Below are 26,118 nucleotides of genomic sequence, written 5' to 3' on the forward strand. Positions count from 1 at the left end.
TATTTCTTTCAAGAATATGTTCCCAGCAGGCCCACTAGTTGAAACTCAGCATTCGGATTAATTTTGCGTTTGTGGAAGAAGTGTTAAACCACTCGTTTTTAGCCATGTCAGGGGACGGCCATTTTGTCTTCTGTCGACTGAAGATGACATCAGAACTGCTCACAACGACCCAATCACGGCTGACCTATTTTTTTCTGAATCTGAGCTGTGATTGGTCATTGTGAGCAGTTTGCGATGTCATTTTCAGTCGACAGAAGACAAAATGGCCGCCCCCACAGATGGCTAAAAACAAGTGGATTAACACTTATTCCACAAACGCAATATTTATCAGAATGCCCTGTTTCAACTAGTGGGGTTGCATAGAACATGTTCTTACAAAAAATGTTTGCATTGCCTTCTCTTTAACACCAATAATCACGCTCCAAAATGTACATGAACCGACAGCTGTCGCTTTCTGTAGGTGTAAAAAGCAGGATTACGGCAGATGACATTCATTCATTTTCAACAAAATCTCAGCTGTGCTGAAACGCTTCCTGTTTCGCTCTTCTTCATTCCATTCTACACATCCCGACCAAAATGGAGAGATTAACTGTTCAACAACAAACAAACAAAAAAAATCAGCAAAATAGCAGGACCGCAAAACTGGAACCAGCGATAGAGGAGGTGTGTTGTAATAATCTCTCAAATTTGAGCAATGCAGGGATTCAATTTAGGGCCGCGACGCTTACGTATAAACAGTTGAGAATCAAATAAACACCAGCAGTGGAGTGACAAAAATGAATAATACAATATATAGACCTCAACAAAATACGACACTGTAAATACTACACTGTATACACAGCAGCAAGGATAGGCAACAGCACTGTATGTCACAAGTACACATTGATACAACAGGAAATATATATATATAATAGACATTTACGGCCTCCTTATTTCTCCTGTGAGGGCGTTCTAAAAAGTGAAACTAGGGAAAAGGTTCCCCGCCCCTGTTCCGAGCGTTCAAATGTCATTAGGCTCGACACAACTCCGTAACACAACCTACTCGCCCCTCATCTGCGTTGATTAAGATTCATGCGGCCGCCTTTCCTGCACGTCAACTCTTCCAGCTATGAGTCATGCGCATCAGCATCTCTCTTCATTTGGCTATCGACTCGTGCTGTGTTCTCACATCGGGGCGATCCATACAACCCCCCCCCCCCCCGTGCGGCGCCTGTATTATATCTCCATTTCTGTTGGGCTTCTGTACAGCCGCTCCTGCGAGTCCGCTTGATGGAGTGGCAGAGCGCCGAGAGATGTTTAAGCAACAAACCGCAATGCCAAACGGAATGACCTTATCATTAAATGATTGCGATATTAAGTCTCCGCTTCATAAATAAAGCAAAGCGAATCCATCTGAAATTAACAAGGGTTCACCGGCAGTTCACGTCATCAAACTGGGAATTCGCGCAGGCTCGTTATTGTGCAAGAAAAGGCCAGAAGATACTAAAGTCGTCAATCAAATTAGAATGAATTTTGCTGAACTTTACTGTGGTTTATAATTTGGCGAATTTTAGCGGCCACTAATCATGTAAAACAGGCTTTTGTATTTTCACTAAATAACTAAAATGGACCCCGACAGCCACCCGCCCCCCCCGTTCTCATTTTTTAAAGGTTCCAACAGAAATGAATGTCAAAGCGGAAGTCAACCCAAACATATTTTTTTCAAGAATATGTTCCCTGCAGGCCCACTAGTTGAAACACGGCATTCGGCATCGTTAAGAAGCAAAATGCACTCGTTTTTATCCATCTCTGGGGGCGGCCATTTTGTCTTGTGTCGACTAAAAATGACATCACGACTGCTCACAACGACCAATCACGGCTGACATGTTTTCTGAATCTGAGTCGTGATTGGTCTTTTGTGAGCAGTTGTGATGTCATTTTCAGCCGACATAAGACAAAATGGCCGCCCCCAGAGATAGCTAAAAACGAGTGCATTTTGCCGCTTAATTTATATTCCACAAACACGAAATGAATCCGAATGCCGTGTTTCAACTAGTGAGCCTGCTGGAAACATATTCTTGAAAAAAATATGTCTGGGTTGACTTCCGTTTTAAGTGAATTGATTTGTTTCAGGGAATATTTTCGGAGACATCCAGCTCTGAAAAAAATGGAGACCATAAAACCACTGGATTTTTTTGGTAGCTCACCATTTTTTCATCTAAATCTAAACAACAGTAATTGTGTTCAAGCAATCAAAGCATACAGGAGTGCTTCTCGGACGTTTTGAGTTTTCTCCAAAATATCTTTTTGGTGCTCTTCAGTCGAGGGATCAACACAGGACTTCAAAAAACTGGAAACTGAGGCACTCAAAGTTATTCTGAATTAAAAGGCCTTTATTTTAACATAACCAGTTGGGGAAAAAAATGGAATGGGAGTATGTTGTTATTCATTTATAGAAACATAAATATTCATTTTATTCGAACATATATACGTAGCATAAGCAAAACCAGAGAATTTTTTTTCCCAGCTGCATATCCACAAAACTTTGGTCGAACTCCAAATTGTACCACTTTTAAGATCTTTGACTATATTTCAAGTTCACCGCCTCCACTTGAAACTGACTGACTGACGCGTTTTCTGCTTAGGTGCTGTATAATGTTGTCATGTTTACACTTGTGAGTTTTAAGCCAAATGCATATACTTCCCGCACGATTAAAATCCAAATAGAATCGCATTTTCGTCAAACCGCAGCCAGTACTGCTAAATGCACTCAGCGGTTTATTGGCTGTGAAGTCCGTTACAAGGAATTAAGTGAAATGACACTGTTGACTAGAGCTTCTTTAAAAGGGACGTGTTATATAAAATTGACTTTTTAATTGCTTGTATCCAAGTAGTTGTATCTTTGGAGTGGCTGCCCACTCGTCAAGTGTGAAATCAAACAACTCAAAGTCGAGCTTTTCTCATGTGACTATTTCCCCAAATTGCAGATTGTCTTCCCCTTTTTAAATAAATCGAACAATAGTTGAACCAACCACTTTTCGCCGATATTTGAGTTGCTGCGTAAACGTAATAACATCCTGCAAAACTCATGCGTTGGGTGCCGCGTACCCCGAGGCCGACTCTGGTTGCAAATGCGTGGACGAGACATCCTGACGCTGTCGTGTATGTCGTGTGTGTTCGCATGTTGCGTTGCATCAGCTGACAGGTGCGAAGCCCTGCGAGCTGGCACTGTTGCCGTCTTCCACTTGGCCGAGCATGTACGCCGCATCGGAGGTGTAACAAATCCATTCATGGCTGCCAGACTCTCTCTCAGAAAGCCTCACTGCATGTGTGTGTGTGTGTGTGGGGGGGAGGGGGGTTGCAGGTGCTCACAGGTTGTTGTCCCCCCCCCCCCCCCCCCCCCAAGTGAAGTGTCGGCGTCTCAATGGCGTTTTTAGAGTGGTTAATAAGAGGGGAGGTTGAGGAGAGTGTCAGGCGGGCTCTGGTGAAGAGTGCTCAAGCCCCTCACTTGTGTGGCGCGTTGACACCTCTTAACCTCGCTCTGTCATCTCTCAAGCTCACACACGCACACACTCTCCTATTGACACTCGCCACCCACAGGGATGCATCCTCTGTTCACTCACTGAGCCAAGAGGGAACGGAGGATGTTTATTACGTTGTTATAACATAGTAATTACATGGATGTGTTCAACTTTTATCATTAGAGGAGTTTATTCACCTTAAGTGGCTGTTTGAAATGAAAGCCCACACTTGAAGTTGATTTATTTCATAAATACACGTGTTAAATATAATCTATGTATTATATATTCATTGTGATTGCAAAAATAAATGCAACATCTGCATAACAAGTTTAAGAAAAAAAAAATCTGATTTAAATCATTATTCAATGGAATAATCCGAACAATACTACTGAGTCACTGGTGAGTACTGCACGTCATAGCTATAGCTTCTTTGTACACTTGCATTTATTTATTTATTTATTTATTTGTCTCTCACAGCCGGAAGTGAACAACATCCGCCGCTGTCACTGGCTAGCGTAAGTAGCACCGGGATCAAATGAGAAGGGGTCAGAGTTCACGGTGCAGTGGGTCTTGTTAAAATACCTTTTAGCCTCCTTCAGGGATATTATGTAATGGCTCGGGGAATTGGCCCGGCCTCCGGGTTGGCTGATTTGTGGCGCGTGATGGACGTGCCAGATGTATATTCATTCAAGGTGTCACGTTGATCTCATCCCTTTGTTTTCACAACAAGATTCTCCGGTTTTCTCCAGTCACATCCGGATACAACTAAATGCATTTCCTCAAGTACTGTACCATTCACGTAAAAGTAAGAAAGTTGAAAAAAATGGACATTAGTGTTTTTCACAGGCTGCTGAAATCTGCTTTTGGAATCGGTTACGTAATCATTTTCTATGTTCCCCCTTTCTAGTGAATAATGATTGTCACAAGGGCTGCAGCAGCGAGCAAAAACAAGTTTTATTTTCCATCCCTAGAAAAATAGGACATTTCAAATTCAAAGTGTAGAAAATGCAAAAGCACAGCTTTTAGTGCGGTTAGAATATTAAGTAACGTTTATTATAGTTTACCACCTTTAATACTCGCATCTTTGTGATGAAACGCGTCACCCATGTCACTCACCACTTCTTCACTAAATCCTTCTTGACTGACACTGACAGCAGTGCTACTACTGACTGCGTCTGGAACAGTCCATTGCATGGGACGGGGGGGGGGGGGGGGCAGTCGAAATCCTCATGACACATTAGGCAATTTATTATGTTTTTAGATATGAATTAACACTAAAAAAATATTTTTTTTAAATCGAAGACATTGTTTTTTTTTTTATGGGATGTTTGGGAAATCTCTGGGTCCTTGCAGACAACTCCCTATTTGTCTAATAGTAAATATGAGCCTAATGGCAAAATCCATGTCTTTTGTCTTTTGTCCTTTTACGGCCACCGTACATTCCCTTGAGTTCTACCATGCAGAAGCGAGTCAAAACAAATCAAGAGTCAGTAAGTATGATGTAAAATGTCATGAAAAATGCCATTTTCTGGCCTCAAAGTTCGCTGCAACTGACTGACTAAACGGGTAGCAAAGAGGTTCTCTTACGGCATCCACTACCACTGACAGACTTATTATTATTTTTTTTTTTTGTGAAAGACCACTACAACCTCTTATTCTACTGCAATATATATTCGTGGGGGGAAAAAAAATTCCCCTCCAAACTGCGCGCCCAGTTGGGCCTAATCAATGTATTGGAAGCCTTTGAATATCAATACTACCAAATGCGTTGTCTTAAATCTTTATTTTTTTAATACAGTGATAATAAGCGTATTAATTTTAATAAGCATCCGTTCGATAGCCTCGGAATGTGAGCGATGGTGGTCCATTTTTGCACGCCATTGATCACTGCCTTTTCTTCCCTCTTTGTCCCTTTTCCTCCATTCACACACACGCACGCACACACGCACACGCACACACATGCACACTGTAAAATTCATCCTTGGGCAAGCCAACTGTGCGAACCACCTTTTATCAGTCCACAACTGTTAAATTAATAAACTGATATTGACGAGCTATCAGCCAAGGGTGGGGGATAAATAATTTGGGGCGCACAGCATTTTGTAATTATTCCCCACAAGGAACTGAGTGAACAAGCAGAATCAAAAGGTGCATTACGATTCCATTTGCGTTGAATACCCCTGCTCTGTTTCTAATATTTTGGTTGCTTCATTTAGTGACGGGATGGGGGAGAATATTGCTTGCCAGTTGTTGATTGAAATATTAGAATAGAGAAAATATAACATATTTTCTTCTTCATGCACTGGTATTGATGTCAAAGTCGCACATACACCGTAATATAATTTTATCAATAATGGTAAAGAAATACCCCACAGAATTGAATTTTAAAGGTTAAATACAGTATTACCATTATGTGTCCCAAATGAAGTTATCACAATTTGCGCCATGTTTTCTGGAGATGCTAATGCTTTTTACATTTTTGGATGGATGGATTTTTTTTTATTCTCCGATTGCTTAAAATGTGTAAAATTGCTTAAAATCTTAAAGTCTCTTTCTCGTTATTGATCAAATTATATGAAAATGTCTCAGGTGGTTGATGTCAAAGTTACGACTCAGTCACTATACAGTGGACAGCTATTAAAAAACGCTGTAGTCGGTTTCCATGATATCGCAATGCATTTAACAATATTGGAATATGTGAAAAAAAAAAAAAATATATATATATATATATATATATATATATATATATATATATATATATATATATATATATATATGATGATTGTAGTATATACATATGATGACGATAGTTGTGACAACATTAGGAACATGAGGTGGGGCCAATTTCACTTAACTGGTCCAAAATTGACTACAAATAATGACAGGCAGTACAGTTACAGTAAACGTTGTTCCACTAGATGGCAGAGAGTACAATTAACCTGCATATTGATCATGATTTATGTAATGTTCCTTTTTTGACATTTTTCTTTGGTGGTGTGCCGTGAGAATTTTCTAATATGTGCTCAATAAGTTTGGGAAACACTGGTTTCGATTTTGTTGCTGTACTCAATGTTGTGTGTGTCCGGCGGTACACACAAGGAGAGGTGAATCACAATCATAGGAAACTATAAATATCCCAGCGTATGAGATGCGGTAGCCGTCAAGGCCATGGGAATATAGTGATGATCATTACGACCGGCGATCATAATCATCACCGTAGCCGCTCTTAGCCTGGCAGAGATCACCGCAGTTTACCCAGAAGGCCGCTGCAGCAGCATCGAATGCAAATTTATACGATATTGAGCTTTTCTGCTCTTTTGCCGTGAGCGAGGAACACACATACGCACACGCACACGGTACCTGCTAAAGAGCAATGTGTGACTCAGTCAGATGAATTTCCTGCAGCTGATGGTCAAATGCAAATAATGGAAGAAAAGTGGAGGGGGGTGCAAATCGTGGAAGAGCTCCTGTCACCCTCCGGCCATTGCTGACCTTTCTCCCCCCCCTGGCCATGGCCCTAAATGTCAGAGGTCATCCACCGGGGTCAGCAAGGGAGTAGCACTGGCCGGAGATGTATCGCCATGGCAACGCTCAGCCCACGAGAGATGGGGAGTTGGAAGGGTTTTTTTTTTGCCTCATGGATTGAAATCTCACACACACACACACACAAACAAACACGTACACGGTTGGTAATCGCACACAGTATTTGTATTTCCACCAGTGGGAGTCTGGAAACTGGTTGGAATTCAAACTTATACGCTAACTCAAACCAAGGCTCAAAATAAGCAGATTCGCATTGCAGTTTGCGGGGCTAAATTTGCATTTTGCGCCTCATCAAAGCACATTGAATAGCGAAACTGAGAATCAACCGCCGGGACGGTGCCGGAAAACTTTGCCGGGCTGGACGCACGCGCCCTCGCTCGCCTACCGCGGAAAGTCAGAGGTCGAGGCAATCTCGGTGTTACTTACGCCACACCAGCTGGCTTGCGACAAGCTACTACAGTGTGTCCAAACGCATTGTGGAATAGCAGTAATCGTCACCTCCATGGTGGTGATTAAGCTGCATTTCTGACAAGTATCGCTCTCACAAAGGGATGACGAGAAAAGACGGAGAAGCCATGATAATTGCTAAGCTAAGATAAGATTGACACGTAACCGTTTAAAGTGGAAGTCAACCCAAACATATTTTTTTTCCAGGATATGTTCCCAACAGGCCCACTAGTTGAAACATGCCATTCCGATTAATATTGCATTTTTGGAAATATGAGTGAAGCAGTAAAATCCACCCATATTTGCCCATCTCAGAGGGTGGCCATTTTGTCACTCCTGTCGACTGAAAATGACAACACAGTTGCTCAGGGCTCAGGTAACGACAAATCACGGCTCACCTGTTTTCTGAAGCTGATCCATGATTGGTCGTTATCTGAGCCCTGAGCAACTGTGTTGTCATTTTCAGTCGTCAACAGTGACAAAATGGCCGCCCCCTGAGATGGACAAAAACGGGTGGTTTAACTGTTATTCCACAAACGCATTAGTTATCAGAATGCCTTGTTTCAACTAGTGGGCCTGCATGGAACATATTCTGGGAAAAAAATGTATTTGGGTTGACTTCCACTTTAACATCGGAATTAAGTGCTTGGGTGATCAAGTTCACTTTTCACAGAAGTCTAGCTGGAACCGCGTTAAAGAGGAGCGTAGTCAACTTCGAATAGCAAAACAGCACATAAATTAACAAGTGTCAGGACTCCGGAGAGAAAATAATACTCACTAAACAGAACCACAAACTCGACATTAAGTCACGTCACACACAATGGATCCACACAACTCGTGGGAGACAAGGACTGAGACCGCTATTGAAAAGCGAAAATCTGCGTAGAATTGACGCCTATAATAAACGAAACTTTTTTTTATCCCCCGAAAACCTTGAATGAGTCGGGCTAAAGCTCAAATAAAATGGTGGTTGTCTTCCCCCCAAAAAAGTCACTATATACACTATATCAGACATTCTCATTTGGTGATATGATTTTTTATATATAATAAAATATGTGCCTTCTCTCAATAAAAGTTAGAAAACGCTGTATTGTAGCGAGAATTATGTATTGCGCTTGTGTTGTGGACCTCAAGTGTACCTAATGTTGTGTCCAGCAGCACTGATTAATCATTACCGTGCATCTTGCGACATCTAGTGGCCGGATGACTCTTCCTGCTCGCATGCTGTTCTATTGACGGCAGTGCACGGGGGAGAAAAAAAAGTGTGTGTGTGTGGGGGGGGGGGGGGGGGGGAGTGGGGGTGGAAGCCCACTAGACTTGCTTTTGTCCCGGGGGAGCTCTTCGGGTCGATGCCTCCGTCCCACCATATGTCTGATCGCAGCTGTCAATCAACAGGTCAAGGCGGCTCGTGGGGATGCAGGCCGCTGCAGGGAGATCAAACAGCGGACCTGAGGGATGACAGATGCAGATGGAAGGAGAAAAAAGGCAATAAAACATTGCTTCAAAGGTGGTAACGGTGCACTAGGAGGCAAATTATTGTTAACAGTAATCTGCAGAATAGGCGCCTCGCATTGCCATCGATTGACTATTAAAGGGCCTTTGAAGGGAGACGGGCTATTGTTCATGGCGGGACACGAGGAAGAAAATGGCAGCTGCGTGGTTGGGCTGCTTCTGCTGTGTCCAAGGAGCCTTAAATAGTGCTACCATACCTACTACTTGTATGCAATCATGTTTCCGAATAGACAAGCAATTTGGACTCCTGCTGCCTTTTATGCGCACACGTCTTTGCGGGGGGGGGGGGGTATCTATATTATACATTTATTCATTTATTAACTACTGTATTTGTCATCCATCGTTTTGTTTTTAGTGATATATGTTTTTATGTCATCATTGATTTTTTTGAAACTTAAAATCTTAGCTACTCTACATTTTGCCTCACTAACTTTTTAAAACAAACTTAATAGCATAAAACACCTATTGAGTCACTGTCTTTTGAAGACCTGACTTTCTGCAATCCTATCTAATCAATCTCTGAAACAGCCTTTTGCCAACTGAAAAACAACTCCAGACGGAAGGGTTGCATAGTCCAAGCAGACCAGGAGAAAGGTATCCATGCTTTTACCTCCAGTAGACTTGACTGTTGTAACGATCAGAACAAAGAGATCCAAATATTACTCTAGACCTGAAGACTTTATACTGTTTCTACAGCCGTAGAATAGATGTTAAAATTCTGCTACTGCTCTATAAATCACTGAATGGTTTGGTACAACTAAAGAAATGCTAATTGAATACAAAGCTAGTAGGGCTCTGAGATCTGCCGACTTGGGCCAATTAGTGGAGCCTAGAGTTCAAAGTAAACATGGTGAAGCTGCATTTAGCTGTTATGCTGCACACCAATGGAATAAGCGGCCAACAGAAGTGAAGTCAGCCCCAAGTGTAAATGCTTTTAAATCCCGGTTAAAAACTTTTGCTTTCTCTAGTCCAGCCACCCTAGTCTTGTAAACATTTTTAAATATTTTTTTTTATTTAACCTCGACTGACCAGGCCCGACAAATAGCACCTCTAGTTTTGTCCATTCGGGCCTTCTGTGTGTGGTCAAACTACAGGAAATCAGCCTTGGAATGCTGCGCATTAAAACACGGCCATAATGTTTCATCGCCATCTCAGCGGGGCTGATCTTCTTAGCTCACTCTCTGCTAATCAGGAACATCTTTGGGCACTAATCTATGCACCCCCTGCACCCTTCCGCCCATCTCATTAGATTAACAAAATGGCATGCGCGCACACACATGCAGACTTCCTGACCTCATTTGTCTTGAAAGGTAGTTACACATTGTTTGGAACGAAGGCACGGCACATTTATGACAACCGGTTATCTGTGGTTTTAAGGACTCTCTATGGCCTTTCGAGCTTGTGACAAAAAATTGAAAAAAAAAAGCAAATGATAAATGCAGTAGGGCTGAACGATTTTGAATAATTGCAGTTTTTTTGCTCCTCAATATTGCATTTGCGGTTTATTATGCGATTATTTTTTCAAGGTCTTCTTCCCATGTGTGTGTTTTTTTTTTTAACAAACACACACAATGAATTAGTCCGTGTACGATTTATTTATGTACTTTAATTCGAGTTGTTAACCTACGAAACACTTAGACTTGCAATCTAAGGCAGGGCAATTTTTATTTATATGGCACATTTCATACACAAGGCAACTCAATGCGCTTCGCACAAGCTAAGACAAAACTGTTAACGACATTCAGAAGCAAAGCAGAGAAAACAAAAGTCGCTTACAAGAATTGCCAGAGCATACGTTGACACCATTTAAACACATTAAGGGAACATTTTAAAACATTTAAAAGTTCAAGCACGACCTGCAATACGCCAATACGGTTTATGTGTACGGAAATGAATGGGAGAGAAATTTTTAAGACTAATTCAGATTTAAGAACAAAGATCTCATTTTTAAAAATAAGCAAGGCCGTCATTCTGGAAAATCACGCTTTTTAAGGCTCCGTGGACACCGCAACAAATGTGTTCTTTAATTTCTTCTACAATAAGCATTATAACCTAATGACGGAGAAATGACTCCTCTGGGCAAATCTACCAAACCTGCAAATATAGTCAAAATCCATTCAAAAAAGCTTAATCAATGGGGTTAGAACCATGGCAAGCGTGCGTGCTTTGTGTGTGTGTGTGTGTGTGTGTGTACAGCAAACATATGCAACCAAATTAAAGCCTTAAAGCTGGTGAATTGAAGAGGATTTGAAGTGGAGAGCAATTCATGGGAATTAAGCAAATTAGGTCTCCAATTAGCACTTGACATTGAATAGGGAGATTTGCTGGACCTACCTCCCCCCCACAAAAAAAAAAAATAATTAGCCGGATTTGTCATTGTTCTAATGAACATCATAATTCATCATGGTCATCATAACACACACACGTCTTTCTCTTCCCTTCCAAATCCCTCATGCATACCGTTTGTCCTCCCGTGATCTAATTTCACACCAAATATTGCCTTATTGGAATATTCGATTTGCCGAGACAAACAAAGTTGACAAAAGTCAATGCGTAACCTTTAATCCTCTTAGGCGGCGTGGATGTAAATACCAAGCACAGCCAAGAGGAATTTCACTATTGATATTAAAATAGACAATAGTTAGCCATCAGTATTGCAAAGCTTCTTTGAATTATCAGTGGAATTGAATTAGATGTCATCACAGGCTTACCAAAATTTTTATTTTGAAACCCCTACAGAAGAGCCCTTGAAATGGCAATGTCGCAACAGTTGACGTAAAATCCGAGCCCCCATTGCACTACGATAGTACTGTTGTCACAATAACCCACCCTAACTGTTGTAGTTGTTTCCTCATCATGTTGCACCTTCACCAATAAATGAGCGACCTCCCCTCTCTCCATCCTTCCCTTTTCTCAGCCTCGGGGCCCCTTCCCTTCTTTCTTCAGCAGTGGTGGCGGATTACGGCGTGTGATAATGTTCCTATTTCTTGAAACTGCTTGGGATTGCCCGGATTATCCGGCCTCACACACTCAGGAGTCGGCTTTGGAAAGCCCACCCCTCCCGGCCCCAGTCGCCGATTTGGGTCTCTTATGCGGCAGGAGATTTTGCATCCCGACAGCTTTTGGCTAATTAGCATGTGACGCCGGGTGGCGGGGTTAGCAGCGGGCTCACTTTTAGTACCATCCGAACACACACGTACATCAGGGGCGGAGCCATGCCCACCCAGTGAGATTCATGAAAAAATTATATACTTCTAATTTTTGGGTAAATTATTTCTGAATTTGCGTTTGTTGTGTTTTTTTTTTATTTGATTAAATATTAAGAATGACATCATTGTGGTTGTCTAAGGAAGACCTGAACTTCATATTATTCAGTTTGTCATTTTATATGAATATACGATGTGGCGGGACAGGAGGATTGCCCTCAGTGAGAGAAATATTCAGGCCCATCCTGAATTTTTCCAGGCCCACCCATTAGCCACGTTCTGGCTCCGCCCCTGACGTACATACTCACAGTAATAACAATGTGACAATCAGATGTGATTTAATAAGTGTCTTAACAAAACATTTCATTTGTTTTATTTTTTTAAAAATCAGGACAGATAAGTGCAGTTGGCTTCATATACGTATTTTAACTTGGGTCATTTACAAGATAGCATACAGCAGTGTGCAAAAGTACTATTTCTGGAGGCTCACTTTTTTATTGGCCGTTATCTGTTTCAAACCATTACAAAGAAGGATTAGGGCCACACAAAGTAGAAAATGAAATAATGCGGAGAAATAGGCTGTTGCTTCCATGTATACATTTTCAACTGCTGCATGTTGGATTTTTGTTAAATACAAAATAATATCGATACAGCCCTCTGTCAAGCCTTCAGTTCTCTTGCAGTTTCAACCGCCTTGTTTCAGTTTAAATGACTTGCGAAAAGGCTCCTTAAATACGAGCGCCGGAATTTTCTAATTGCCTTTCGAGTTCTTCCAAAATCTTTGGTGTGGTCCAACAGACTGGCTCTTTTAACCAACACCAAGAAAAAAGTCTCAGGGTGTTAATTCTTGATACCTGACTGGCCACTCACATGAACCGGGCAACCCAGCCATCCAGGGAGTCATTCAAGAACAAAAATAGCAAAATGTTGTTCCGCCCATCTCGCAAGAAAAATCAAATCTTCATCCCAAGCACTGAAAAAAACTAGCCAGATTTCATCATGCATTCATGGTATCACGAAGAATTAATGGACCCACAATCAAGTCGGAAGTCATCCCACAGTACTTAAATTCTCATACATTGAAGAACAGACAGGAAAAAAATGGAGAAAAAAAACCCTGCAATTTAAATGACCATACATTAAAGTACAGACAAAAAAAACAAAGAAAATTATTTAAGTACTTCAATCAATCACTTTGGATGATGAATTTTTGGTTTAACCCTCGTTCTTTTACACACAAATTAACTTTTTATGTAGAGATATCAGGGTCCAAATGCAAACACAAATCTTAAGATAAAATTCCAGTGAATCAATGCCAAATTGATCATAATCCCACTAAATTCGAGTGGATCATCTTTAAGGTCCAGAGACATGCAGACCAGGTTGGACAAAGGACCAAGGCCAGTAGAGTCTGGGGGCCAAACAGGTTAAAGGGAGCGCTCGGGCCTGTGGGCAGCACCAGCAGGCCGCCCGCTGGTGGCGGCCGAGTTGGTATGGCGAGCCGAGGGGCGAGAGCGGCAGCTGCCCGGCCGCCCTGCGGACCCTCCGTCGCGTCCTCCGGCAGTGGTAGTCCCCGTTGGAAAAGTCCTTGTAGTTTGACGGGTGGACGGCCCAGAAGTGGCCTTTGCCGTTTTCGCTGCGTCCGGCTTTGATGAAGCAGTCGTTCAGGGACAGGTTGTGGCGCACGCTGTTTCTCCAGTTTTTATCCTGCCATGACACAAGAGTTGACAAAGGGTGTCGCTAATGCGTAAACATAAGCGGGTGTTAAGTTGATCTCCTTCGGGATGTCACCTTGCCTCGTTCTTGGCAGGACTCGCGTGAGGATGGCGTGTCAACACCGAGTATGATCTCGACAAGACGCGACACCCAGCGTTACTTTTTTAGCGCGTCGAACCGGGCGATCGAGCGTAATCCAATAGACCCGCCTTCAATCTGCCATGCCGTCCTGTGCACCTGCTAAAGGCAGGAGGCGGTTTGCGACCTAGCAACCGGATTACGTTATTTGCGAATTTGCCAACAATGGGATCGCGCCTAATTGCCTAACCACTCAGACTGATTACCCGCGCCAAGTAGGTCGCTTTGTTTGCGAAAATGGCCCGACAGAACTTTACGCTTCTCTGGTCTGTAGCTTGCGAACGGGTCCGAAACGGATTATTCACGACTATTCATGCTGTTCATCTATCTATCCCAGCGTCATCTCATGACAGGCAAAACAATGACATGCTCTACCACTAGATGGCGGAAGGTACAATTATTCCAGTATATTTCATCAACAGAGTAAGTCATTTCACACCAAGTACATTTGTAAGTAAATAGAGACGACATCATCATTTTGGCACCAGTTTGGCATTTTTTCTTTGGTGGTGAGCAATGTGAGTTTTCAAAGGTTGGGAATCACTGATTACGACGCGAGAGAGGAAGATACCTTGCTCTTGAAGTAAGGGTAGTGGTCCATGATCCACTGGTAGATGTCGCACAGCAGCAGCTTCTTCTGCTCCGACGCCAGGATGGCCTTGGAGATGAGCGCGATGTACGACTGGTTGGGTTTTTCGCCGGACGTGGCGGCCGCGGTGGTCACCTGCTCCTCCCCCTCCTCTCGTCGCCCTCCATCCCCCTCCTCTCCTCTGACGTCCCTTTCCCCGGTCTCTGCTGACCTCTCCTGTACGGCGACCACCTGTTTGCGACGATCCAGCGACGTCCGCTCAGCCGTCGCTTCTCTGGCCGAATCTTTGGCTCCCTTATTGAACAGGAGGTAGTCGATGGTGAAGCTCAGTCCGAGACGCTCCCGGCCACTCCTGTCCTCCGTCGTCATCCCCGGTGTGAAATAACCGCCACTCATGACCGACGAATCGTACCTTTCAGTTGATAAGTGAAAAATTCTTTGGAGAAATTGGGCTTTTACAGCATGGCCCGATCCCTCACCCCTGGCCGCTCTCGCCCGCGTCCTAGCGTTGACGAGATCACTGATAAAGATGAGCCTCTCAACTGTCGTTAACCTCGATGCGCTCATCGGCAACGCGATCGCTATCGCGTGGAAATGACGTCAGTCTGTGAGGCAAACGCGGCGACTTTTTCCGAAGACCGAATTTTCGCAAAGCCTCGGCACCTCTTTGGTGAGCCCTACTTTCCGCACTCCTCCTAAATCAAACTTGGGCGTCACACTATTTATATGACCGCAAATTGATCCCTCACAGAAAGGGGCAAAGGAGGCACAGGGGAGGTCGAGGTAGGGGGTCTCAATTTAGGCGGATTATTTTTATTAACCTAAGCAAATCTGTGTAATTACGGGAGATTAAACACTCAGGACTGCGCGAGACACGGAGCACACGGGATGCATGCTGTAGAGTCAAAGGCCCTTTAGATGCCACTGTTATCCTGTTAAAGTTGTTTTGTCCAGTTGGGCAGGCTGTCCAAAGACTTACTGCAATTACAACGGAGCAGTAATTAAACTTTTTCCACCATTATTGTGATTTACAGTAGAACCTGTGCAACTCCAAATGAAATCGTTTCGAGAGGGGAAATTTAAAAGAAAAATAGAGACAATATGATTGCAAAAGTGCGCTTACCACAACCAATCCCGTCCAATATTAAGTTAAATGGGAAACAGTACACACTTGCCACTATTTAAAAGTGCTCCTTTGTAATCTAAAAGAACAATTTCCAATAGTGCTGCCAACTTCGTACGAACTTTGTGATAAATCAGGAAACTGACAACACCAAACAGCAAAATACCTGTTATCAGAATCCCGATTTTGTATGCGTCTTCAGCATCTTCCAGAGGATGGACAGGCATACAATCTTGTGCTTATTCCAGAAATCTATCGTATAGCCGGCCGCAAAGGTTCCATCCGGACAAGCAGGTTCTACCTTTCCCGATTTCTCAAAAAAACTTGATCCATTGCGTTGAGAGACCAGATGATCAATTCCATAATTTTTATTTTCGGAGGAAAATGCAACTGAGTACAATTTAGGAGGACAATGTTTTAAAATGATTTATCTTGGTCCAATTTATTTGTATCCCGGGAAAATATGGCATTTGAACATGGATGTATAGACTTTTTCTATCCAGCTCATATCCACTGTAGTACACATACATTTAATTCCTAATAGGCATCTAATCAATAGTTAACTGAATATTTCAGAGTCTCGATTATTTTCCACTTTAAAGCATGGGTCAACAACCTGGTGCCCATAGCCCCACAAGGACCACGAGTAACGTGACAAGACATTGTGATTTCCCCAAAATGTTGTCGAAGTGATCACACTTGCAGAGACTTATAGAAACACATTTCGGGTTTTTTTCGTCATTATTTTAAATTAATACATTGGGAATCTTCTACATGGTCAATAAAGTATCTACCTGCCTACTATAAGATTTGTTTACTGTATTTTTCTTGTATTAACAGTGTCTCTGTGTATTAAACCGTGTAAAGCGCCTTGTGAGCCCTTTTGGTTACAAGTGTTATAATAATAAACTATATGTACTAACTATATTCGACTCTATTTATTTGATGAGCTCACAAATTGTCAAATGAATTGCACAGATCTGAGTTTGACCTGCATTCGTCACTGCATTACCCCTGGTAACTGTACAGTTTGAATTTACTGTGCCAGTTGAACCCGAGTGATGAACTGGACCATGTTGCCCTCTTCTGTTTCAAATGAGGAACATGAAGTGTACTTTTGAGGCCAATTTGAGGCGGTCTGTTGCCCGTCGTCCATAGTCATCGTTGTACAAATTGCCCATTGTTTATGGTCATTAACTTTCAGAAGAATTGCTTGGAATAATTGCTAACTATAGAGAAGACGTGATAGATGAAAAATATGAGTCATGAAGTGCTTGCTCAAGCTCTATCGTGTCAACGTCACACTTTTGAAAGAAGAGCTGCGCTTTATTGGCGTATTTTGACGTGGATTAAATTCAAAACAAAGCACAGGATGTCATGAAATGATATTGCTATTCCATCAATTGATTAGCGGCACTCGGGGGAAGGGGGTGTATCTTTTCCACATGCTGTTTAAAAACCAGGAGTGGATCTTCAAAAAAGGAGTGGATAAATACTCGATTTTCTAAATGAATCAGTTTTGGGGGAACAAACATGACGCCGCTTGGAATGTGAGTTTGGGCACTCCGTGGCACGTAGTGGCATTGACGAATAAACGGTATATTGCTGATTGCGTGTATTGTCTTTACATGTTGGCCGCATCGCAGACAAAGCATCGAGTCCACATTTCCAGAGCCCGGAGTGGATTTTATAGCTCGGACGGGATCCCATCGCACCATGCGACCTCATCCACTTGACATAGCGCGCTTTACGTCCACGGCGGATTCAAAGTCAAACTGTGGCCAACTTTGAGCAAACCGCGACATTATAAACCCGTATAACCGTGAATATCGGAATATTGTCACGGGTCGCGTCACAAGTCGACACCGGGGCCTAATTTGGAAAGGAGACCCGTCTCTTAGTATTTTTAAAAAAAGTTACACTGTAACTTTAAAACACGCTGGTCCCGCCCATTTAGAAAGGAGCGCTCCGGGTCCCGGCGAGCACCACTTCGCGATTGGCCGAGGTGAATTGTCAGTCAAAGCCAACTGAGCACCCCATTGGTGAAAGACTAGCAGTCGGCTGGGACTCTCGCGGTACTGCTGCGTGAAGATGGCGGCCGAACTGGTGGAGGCGATGGCAAGTAGAGCCTCACTCGCTTTGCTTTAATGGGAAGCCGGGCGCACGAGTGTGCGTAGAACACCCGGCGCGGACGCGGAAAGCCTCGGTGGCTTTGTGTGAAAACGACATTAAAGCGCGTATTGTCACGAGTGTGGCGTAATAGGGTCGCGGGGAAAGCGACTAGCCTCTGTTGCTAATGTCGCTTTCTACCTAGTTCACTTAGCAAGTACGAAGGGTTAGCGTCCTAGCATCACGCTGGCTCCAAAGAAGACGCCGAAAATGAATGATGGCCATCCGAGCGCGCTTGAGGTGTTTGTGCTATCATACTAGCATGCGTTTCGAGTCGCTTGCAGCTAATATTGTCGCTTGTGTTGCGCGCTTAGTTTGCCAAGCTGTGCACCTGTCAAAACGTCCGCTTGCCATGATTGAGCGCCGCAAAGGCAGTTTTCCCAGCAGAGCTAGCCGGCTAGCAGCGCAGCTTCCATGTATAATGTTTAATGGGGGGCGCGTTGGAATGGAACAAGCACGGTGTTCCTTTTCGTCAGATAGAACAACCATATTCTGTATTTGTGGCTTGTTAATTGTTCGTATTTCAACGTTGTTTACCCACCGCTGTGGCGTTAGCTCCTGCGATGCTAACGGCTTAGATGTAAACATCCCTCGGTTGCCTGTATGTTTTGTTTGTAATGGGAAACGTATGGATGCACGTAATATCTACGTGACGTTAATAAAGCTTTTTTGACGCCACAGGCAACGTAAGTAACATTTCACCGTGGATGTGAACGCGTTTCACTGGCTTGTTGTGTTGGAGGTACGTGGAGTTTCGCGTGATAGTACGTGAACTTCCAGTCGTCACAGTAGTGCTTTTAAGTGCATTTTTTACACCTTTGACTTTGATTGTATACGACGTTTACAAGTGCTGTCACGGCCATTTGTTCTCATTGAAAATGGCTGTAAGTACTCCAAACTTATGTTATTCACCCATATTATTTTGAGGTAAACTAAATCATACAATTTCAAAATACAGTATGAAGCGTTGCAACTAACGTTTTTGTTAATAAAATAATCTTTTGATTAATAGGTAGGATTAAAAAAAACTTTTCGCTTACTTCCCTGTATTCAAAAACAGGTTATTTTTAAAATATCGGTGCAGAAAATGCACAAATTAATATTCAGTTACTGGTTTGGTCCGTCACGTGTCAGAAAATAGGCAAATATCAGCGTTTTCCAAAGTAACAATTTGCAAATGTTTTGATCCGAAACTAAGATAAATTTGCTATCATGGAGGATTACAGAATTGTTGAGAGGCCGAAATTCCGAGGAGGATTTGGACAGTTTCACACATGCATGATAACGTTTCCACAACGGGCTTACGTCACCTTAGTCGGAGGTCGAGGGAAGCTCTGTGCTACTAACACCACAGCAGCAAGCTAGCAACTAGCTAAAATATGCATGAGTGCTTCAGGTATTGTTTTTTTTTCCACCTGAGGTCGCAATCCTCACCTTGACACTGTAAGATTTGCAACTTTGAATGTGGCTTTAAAAGGCAGGGCCTGAAATTTAGAGTCATGTTTGCATCTGTGAATGACACTAGCTGACTTTTATCTTAGGTTAGCCAGACAGTACGTTTTGCGGCGTCAGTTGTGGCCATCGCACTGAACATACCGTTGTTTAATAAACAAAGCTCATCGTCGGCTGCGTCAAGGATTTTTCTTCGTCCACATTTTGGAATAGTTATTCGCTTAATCCGTTAGCCCTAGCTTGACAGCAGTTTTATTTTGTGTTCTGGTGCCGAAATGCTGAAAAAGTTGTTTAATTCTTAGGGATAATATGAGCATCTACCAACCAAAAATACACTGACATGCTTTCCCGCCAAGTGTCTCTTCAGTGTTTTTGGTGAATACCGATAGTCAAATTGTTCAGTTACATGGTACTTGTACAAATAGTATGTTTTCCTTGGCGGAATAGACTTATTTCCCTCACTTTGAGTGACATTCTGAACTGCTGGTTAAATAATTCAAGTATTGCACATCCAAATGCAGTCTTTTACTCAATTATAGTACTGTCACAAGGGGTTCTTGTTTTCATCAGTCATGTAATCTATCTCCTAATATGTTTTGTTCACAATTCAGAACATGGTCAAAAGTTTCCGGGTCTCCGACCTGCAGACGCTGCTGGCCTCCATGGGCCGCAGCAAGAGCGGCTTAAAGCAGGACCTGGTGGGGAGGGCTCTAAGGCTGGTCCAGACGGAATACAGCCCCGAGCTGCTCAAGAACGTGCGGCAGCTCTACGAGTCGCGCTTCCCCAGAACGTCCGGCTGGTTGGCAGCGCGGCGCCCGGAGAGCATCCCGGTTTCCTACTCGTCCCTCAGCTCGCCCCCGACTGCCACCTCTCAGGGCGTTGAATACCTCAACGGCATCTCCAAACCAATGGCCACCCCGGCACCGGAGGTCAAATTGGTGCCGCTGCCCTTCTATCAGACTTTGGAAACACTGTTGCCACCTACAGAGCTCGGTGAGTATGCACTTTGATCCGTTAAGTATATACAGTGAACTCTCACCATTCGTAGGGCTTAGGGACCAAACCCCAAGGCCTCCTAAATGTCCTCTGCTGATAGGTCAAGCGGGCAGTTTGTGAAGAAACGATAAAATGAATGATTGTTGGTGGATTGCTGTTGATTTGTTTTGACAGTTGCCCAGAATAACGAGAAACTGCAAGACAGTCAGTGCATATTTGAGTTAACACCAAGTCAGGCTGACCAAATCAGAAATGCAAGGTAGGAATGTGGAGCATTTCCAACAATGTTTTTTTTGTTTTGGTTAAACATGCCCTCTTGAGCCTTTGGTATAACTTGTGGCCTTTGTTTATTGCAGTGAAATTCGCCCGGGAATTAGATCAATCCAGGTGGTTCTTAGGTAAGAATCAACTGCCATTGAACTGTGGTACTTTGTGTGTCATTTTCAAGTGCTTAAAATACTCTGAGCCACGTACTTATCATTATCATTCACTTAATCAAAATCATTGTCGTTCTGCAGATTTAGTTTAATTGTTATGTTGTAAACCTTTTCTGTGTTGCAGAATATGTTACACAGACTCCATTGGGGTTCAAGAGGATCAGTATCCTCCTAACATCGCCGTCAAAGTCAACCAGTCCTACTGTCATGTCCCGGTGAGTATAGTACATTGTAGTACAGAAACATGACTGGCTTTGATTTAAAAAAAAAAAGAAATAAATAAAAGTCACTTTTATTGCAGTGTTTCAAATACTTCTGGGATAACTGCTGAATTTTATTTGTATTTTAGCACCCTAAACAGAATCCAGGCAGTAATTTCCAGAAACAGTTTCGTGAAAAATGTTTCATTTGTTCTCTAGGGCTACTACCCCTCTAACAAGCCTGGCGTGGAACCTCGCCGTCCTTGTCGCCCTGTAAACATTACTCCTTGGTTGCATCTTTCCACCGTCACCAACAGAATCACCGTCACCTGGGGAAACTTCGGCAAGGTCGGCGAAGGATGAGAACTTAGTTCTCCTGTTGATTGCCGTGTAGTCCTGACTTTTGAACGTGTGTGTGCTTTCAGCGGTACTCTGTGGCCGTGTATTTAGTGAGGATGTTCACTGCGTCGGACCTCTTCAGCCAGCTCAAACTCTGCTCTGTCGAGAGTGCGGAGCGCTGTCGTGAGCGCAGTGAGTGTTAATATTTCGTTGCTGTATTGAAGGTCTTTTGCCAAAGTTGGTAGTCCTAATGCTTTTTCCATGTATTTATTCGTAGTTCAAGACAAGCTACGTTTTGACCCAGAGAGTGAGATTGCCACTACAGGCCTCAGGGTTTCTCTTATTTGTCCAGTGAGTATTGTTTACATAAAATTGATCTGTTATCTAAAATTGGTAATAGTAAGTTTACTGCAAAACTAAACACACGAAAAAAAGAAAGTACACACATTGTATATTCAAATACAAGATATGCTTTGTTTTAAAGAGGAATTCAACACCCAAAAATTCTTTCCAATAATATGTTTTATGTTCTATTCTGATTAATATTGTGTTTGTGGAATACGTATTAGGCAGTAAAATCCACCTGTTTTTATCCATCTCAGCGAGCGGCCATTTTGTCACTTGCTGTCCACTGACAATGACATCACAGTTGCTCAGTGATCACGTAACAACCAATCACGGCGCAGCTTCAGAAAACACGTGAGCTGTGATTGGTTGTTACCTGAGCAACTGTGATGTCATTGTCAGTGGACAGCAAGTGACAAAATGGCCGCCGACAAAATGGATAAAAACGGGTGCATTTTGCCTCTTAACTCATATTCCACAAACACAATTGCAGTCAGAATGCCGTGTTAGGCTAGTCGGGGTGCATACAACATTATTGTAAAGAAAATTTTGGGGTTGACTTTAACATGCTCTTCGAACAATGGCCGTAATACTTGCCTGCCTACTTGTTCTCCCCAGCTGGTGAAGATGCGCATCGGTGTGCCGTGTCGAGTTCTAACCTGCGCCCATCTACAGTGTTTCGACGCAGTCTTCTTCCTGCAGATGAATGAGAAGAAGCCCACATGGACCTGCCCCGTGTGTGACAAGCCGGCCCCCTTTGAGCTGCTCACTATTGACGGGTAAGCTTGTGCCCATTTGAAACCACTCTTAATACTTCCCTATACTACTTGTGATTAATAACCTGTTTTGTTTGACTAAGTTATGTTGGGTACTGGTTTAAAAAACAACTAGATTTGATCGTACTCATGCCACTGAGCTGATTCTTTTGAGGTATCACAAAATCTCACATGGCGACAGTTTGACCTCGGAGATTATTGAGTGATTTTTAGAGGCATATTGTTACGCCAGAACGATGTGGCCATGCGGCACTGCGCCCGTTTCAGCGAGGCTCGCTTAAGACGACCACTGGTGTGTGTTTCAGGTTGTTGTCCGAAATCCTGAAAGAGACGAGCGAGGAAATCGAGGAGATCGAGTACCTGACCGACGGCTCCTGGCAACCAATCAGCGACGACAAGGAGAAGGAAAAAGAAAGAGAACGCAGCGACACGCCAGAGTACTCCATGGTCGATATGTGTACGTGGAAAACACTTGTTCTGTATTCCCACAATGCACAGATTTTCTCAGAATGCACAGGAAGTCATTTTTTAAACACAGAAAAATAGAAAGTTGGGAAAAGTTCCATTCACATCCAGCAGAGGGCACACGCGCCTTGGTTGGTTGAGGCGAGTATTTGGTTTTGGGTCACTGATAGAAGGCACTCAGGGGTCGAGAATCCGCCCAGTGTCTGTGGTTGAGGTTAGGTTTCCGGATTAGGGGAAGGCGATAGAAATGAATAGGGTTTTGGGTCAGGGCTCAGGTTAGTATTATCGCACAGGAGTGTATCAGACACCGTTGGCTTCAGTTAGGCGAGACCTATGCGCACATACTTCCAGCGTCCACGATAGTGAATCAAAGCCGGAGTTAGGGTCCAAAACCACCCTCATACAAATGAATGGGATTTCCATTGGGGGGGGGGTGGGGCGGGTGGTTAATTCCAGCCACCCACCCCCAATTTTCAATTCTCGAGCTGTGGTTTGATAAAAATCACAAATTGGGGCACTCGTAAATCAAGGTAGCACTGTGCTAGTTTGTGTAAATTCACCCATAATGTGTGGACAGGCTCTCCAGAGACAACAAAATCCATGCAAGACATTTAAAAGTCAATTTTCCATCATATGTCCTCTTCAAAACATAGGACAGCATTCTGGGAAATAGGGAGGTATGGTATCTGTGTGATTGTGAGTCGTCCATTTTCTCAAACTTCCATGTCCTGATTCCAGGTGTTCCCGAGACAAACGGCCACTCGCCGGCCCACAGCAGCACCAGCCTGTCGGGCAAATCCGGGGGTGGGGCGACGGCGGGCGTCGTCGCTGCCGGGCCTGCCGCGCCGCCCGGAGGCGTGGTGGTGGATCTGACTCTTGACTCGTCCTCTGAGGAGGAAGGGGGCGGGGGCGGCGGCGACAGCGAGGACACTGAGGACAGCGCGGACAGCCCCGCCCCCAAGAGGGGCCGATACAACTACGACAAGGACTTGGTCACCGCGTACTGACCCCCGCAGCTACTCTTCACCCCCCGCTCGACTCCTCTCATGGTTTGACAAAGGGGCGGGGGTGGGGGGGGGCGGACGAAAGCACGGTGAATGGAACAGTAATACACTAGACACAGTGACATCCACCCCCCCCACCCCGCTCAAAAAAAAAAAAAAACATCACAGCCTTTTAGCAGTTCCACACACAGATGAATTAACCTTCAGTCTAGCGCCATTAGGATTCCCGTTTGTACTCGATTCAACCACTGGAAGCCAACCACTTTTGGCTGACCGACATCGTGCAGCCAATATTTGTACTGTACTTCCCTCAATGAGAGAAATTCAGTGGATTACCCTCTTCTCCCCATCACCTCCTACAAACCATTTTCTTGATGGACTTCATCTTTGCTGTCTGACCACTCAGGCCACCGTGCATCTGATTTTTGGCACACTTGAGCTGTTTGCGCTACTCAGTTACAGGGGAAGTCAAGTTAAAAAAATATATTTATCTTCACAATAATATGTTCTATGCGGGCTCACTAGTCTAAACATGATATGCTGAGTATCATTACGTTTGTAGAATATGAATTAAGCGGCAAAATGCACCCTTTTTTTAATCCATGGCAAAATGGCCGCCCTCTGAGATAACAGCTGGATTTTGCTGCTTAATTCATATTCGACAAATGCAATAATCAGAATGCCATGTTTGGACTAGTGAGGCACATAGAAGGTGTTAGAACATGTTTTGAATTTGACTTCCCTTTAAAGGTGGAGAGAAAAGAAAAACAAATGGCACAAGAATAATCTGAACATGATGCAAACCTCTCCCACGGCATGTTTTTTTTTCTTTTGTTAGGATTTGAAACATTTTAATTTGCAAAGTATAGGATATCACCGACCTGCACGTGTGATGCTTTCATTACCTTATTTTGCCAGTTTTAGATTTAAAAAAAAAAAAAAGAAAAAGAAAAAAAAACTACCTCAGTCATTACACACTCTGCAGACTGATCAGAACGAGCAAAGGACAGACTTTCTGATGCCCATTTTACACTGGAATTTTTTTTCTTTGCGTATTTTTTAAGTTTCGTTATTCTATGCAGCTCGTCTTGAAGTGGGATCAGTGCTGTCGTCTGGCTTCTACTGCGAGATCCCCTCCCCTCCCAGGAAATGGTTGAAGTACGGCAGCCTTTGGCTGCACGGTTAGCAGAAGAGAAGCCGCTCTGCTCTGCTTGTTCCCCTTTATGCGGAAGTATCTAAATTATTCACAAATGCTGTTATCCTCTCCCCCTTTCCCTGCATTTACAGTATGTCTATTCGATTGCATCACTGTTAATTGAATCTTGCGCGCTTTGGACGTTGAGCTCTGTTACTTCAAACGATTTTGCTATTTTGCAGTGGGTTGAAATTGTCCCGACTAATTCCACATGTCAGTAAATACAAACAACGTCCTCGTCTACCCACAATACTTCAGTTCAATTCAGATAGGACTTTTTAATTTGGGACCTAGAGTCGTTTGCACACCTTTTGTTTATGACTTCAAAGCCATTGTGTAGTGAGTATCCATCCAAACGGCCACAGCGCACGGACCAGGAAATTGCCACCATCTCTCTCGATGCGCTTAACACGGGAATCTCGTTGATGCTCGGCGGCTTGGATTTTGGTTGTACGTTGAGTTAAATCTGGTCTTCCAACTTGTTTTCTCACCCTCACTCGTTATAATCTATCTGTCCAGGTTATTCTTGGAAGTCTCCCAGGTGCAGGTTTGCTTCTATGGAACTGAGCCAGATGTTTTTGTTTTTGGTGAGGGCGAGCGCGAGGGGCAGAGTGTCCGGTTGTGACGACAGTATGTTGTGGCATCTCTTATGGTAAATGCATAAGGTAGCATGGACAGATGCTTACAATCCATGATGTAAATGTTTTTTTTTTTTTTTATATGTTCATATTAAAAGTCAATAAAATTTAAATAATATTTTATTAAGCCTCGAATTGCTTCCAGTTGTTCCGACAGGCAAAACCAGAAGGGAAGAAGCGGTGTTGGATACCCCATGTGTGAGGACTAAAAAGGATGTGTGATTCAATTCCAGATGCTCAGCCTTGAGGATACGATTGTACAATTGAACAAAGATCGAATTCTAACAGCTGTTATTGATGTATGGAATTAAAAGTCAAGTTCTTTAAA

At 43.3% G+C, this 26,118-nt stretch overlaps 2 protein-coding genes and 1 long non-coding RNA gene across 6 annotated transcripts in view; 2 read left to right on the top strand and 1 right to left on the bottom strand.

Moving 5' to 3' along the window:
- Positions 1-9,133, top strand: part of LOC147139100 (uncharacterized) — a 29,780-nt gene extending 20,647 nt beyond the window's left edge. Inside the window, exon 3 of the long non-coding RNA XR_015088954.1 lies at positions 8,886-9,133. This is a non-coding gene — a long non-coding RNA (uncharacterized LOC147139100). The remainder of the gene's footprint in view (positions 1-8,885) is intronic.
- Positions 9,134-12,529: 3,396 nt separating this feature from the next.
- Positions 12,530-18,531, bottom strand: foxq2 (forkhead box Q2). 2 transcript variants are annotated; one of them, XM_086047619.1, is made up of 3 exons: positions 18,485-18,531; positions 14,634-15,063; positions 12,530-13,915 (listed from the first exon to the last, which is right to left on the bottom strand). In XM_086047619.1, the coding sequence occupies exons 1-3, from the start codon at positions 18,529-18,531 to the stop codon at positions 13,565-13,567; spliced, it is 828 nt and encodes a 275-aa protein (XP_085903745.1). In that variant the 3' UTR covers positions 12,530-13,564. The 2 variants fall into 2 exon arrangements, with proteins under 2 accessions (XP_085903745.1, XP_085903744.1); XM_086047618.1 differs by lacking the exon at positions 18,485-18,531 and having other exon boundaries at positions 14,634-15,942.
- On the top strand, positions 17,755-26,118 carry pias4a (protein inhibitor of activated STAT, 4a). Of its 3 annotated transcripts, none has more exons than XM_086047616.1 (11): positions 17,755-17,892; positions 20,007-20,388; positions 20,566-20,650; positions 20,748-20,789; positions 20,953-21,043; positions 21,248-21,376; positions 21,454-21,559; positions 21,645-21,718; positions 22,331-22,491; positions 22,794-22,945; positions 23,692-26,118. In XM_086047616.1, exons 1-11 carry the CDS (start codon positions 17,866-17,868, stop codon positions 23,958-23,960), a joined length of 1,518 nt encoding a protein of 505 aa, XP_085903742.1. In that variant the 5' UTR covers positions 17,755-17,865; the 3' UTR covers positions 23,961-26,118. The 3 variants fall into 3 exon arrangements, with proteins under 3 accessions (XP_085903742.1, XP_085903741.1, XP_085903743.1); XM_086047615.1 differs by lacking the exon at positions 17,755-17,892 and adding an exon at positions 17,899-18,183; XM_086047617.1 differs by lacking the exon at positions 17,755-17,892 and adding an exon at positions 18,662-18,827.

Source organism: Filicampus tigris, chromosome 12 (genome assembly GCF_054856515.1).
Source record: "Filicampus tigris isolate MCC_2025a chromosome 12, RoL_Ftig_1.0, whole genome shotgun sequence".
Taxonomy (NCBI): Eukaryota; Metazoa; Chordata; class Actinopteri; order Syngnathiformes; family Syngnathidae; genus Filicampus; species Filicampus tigris.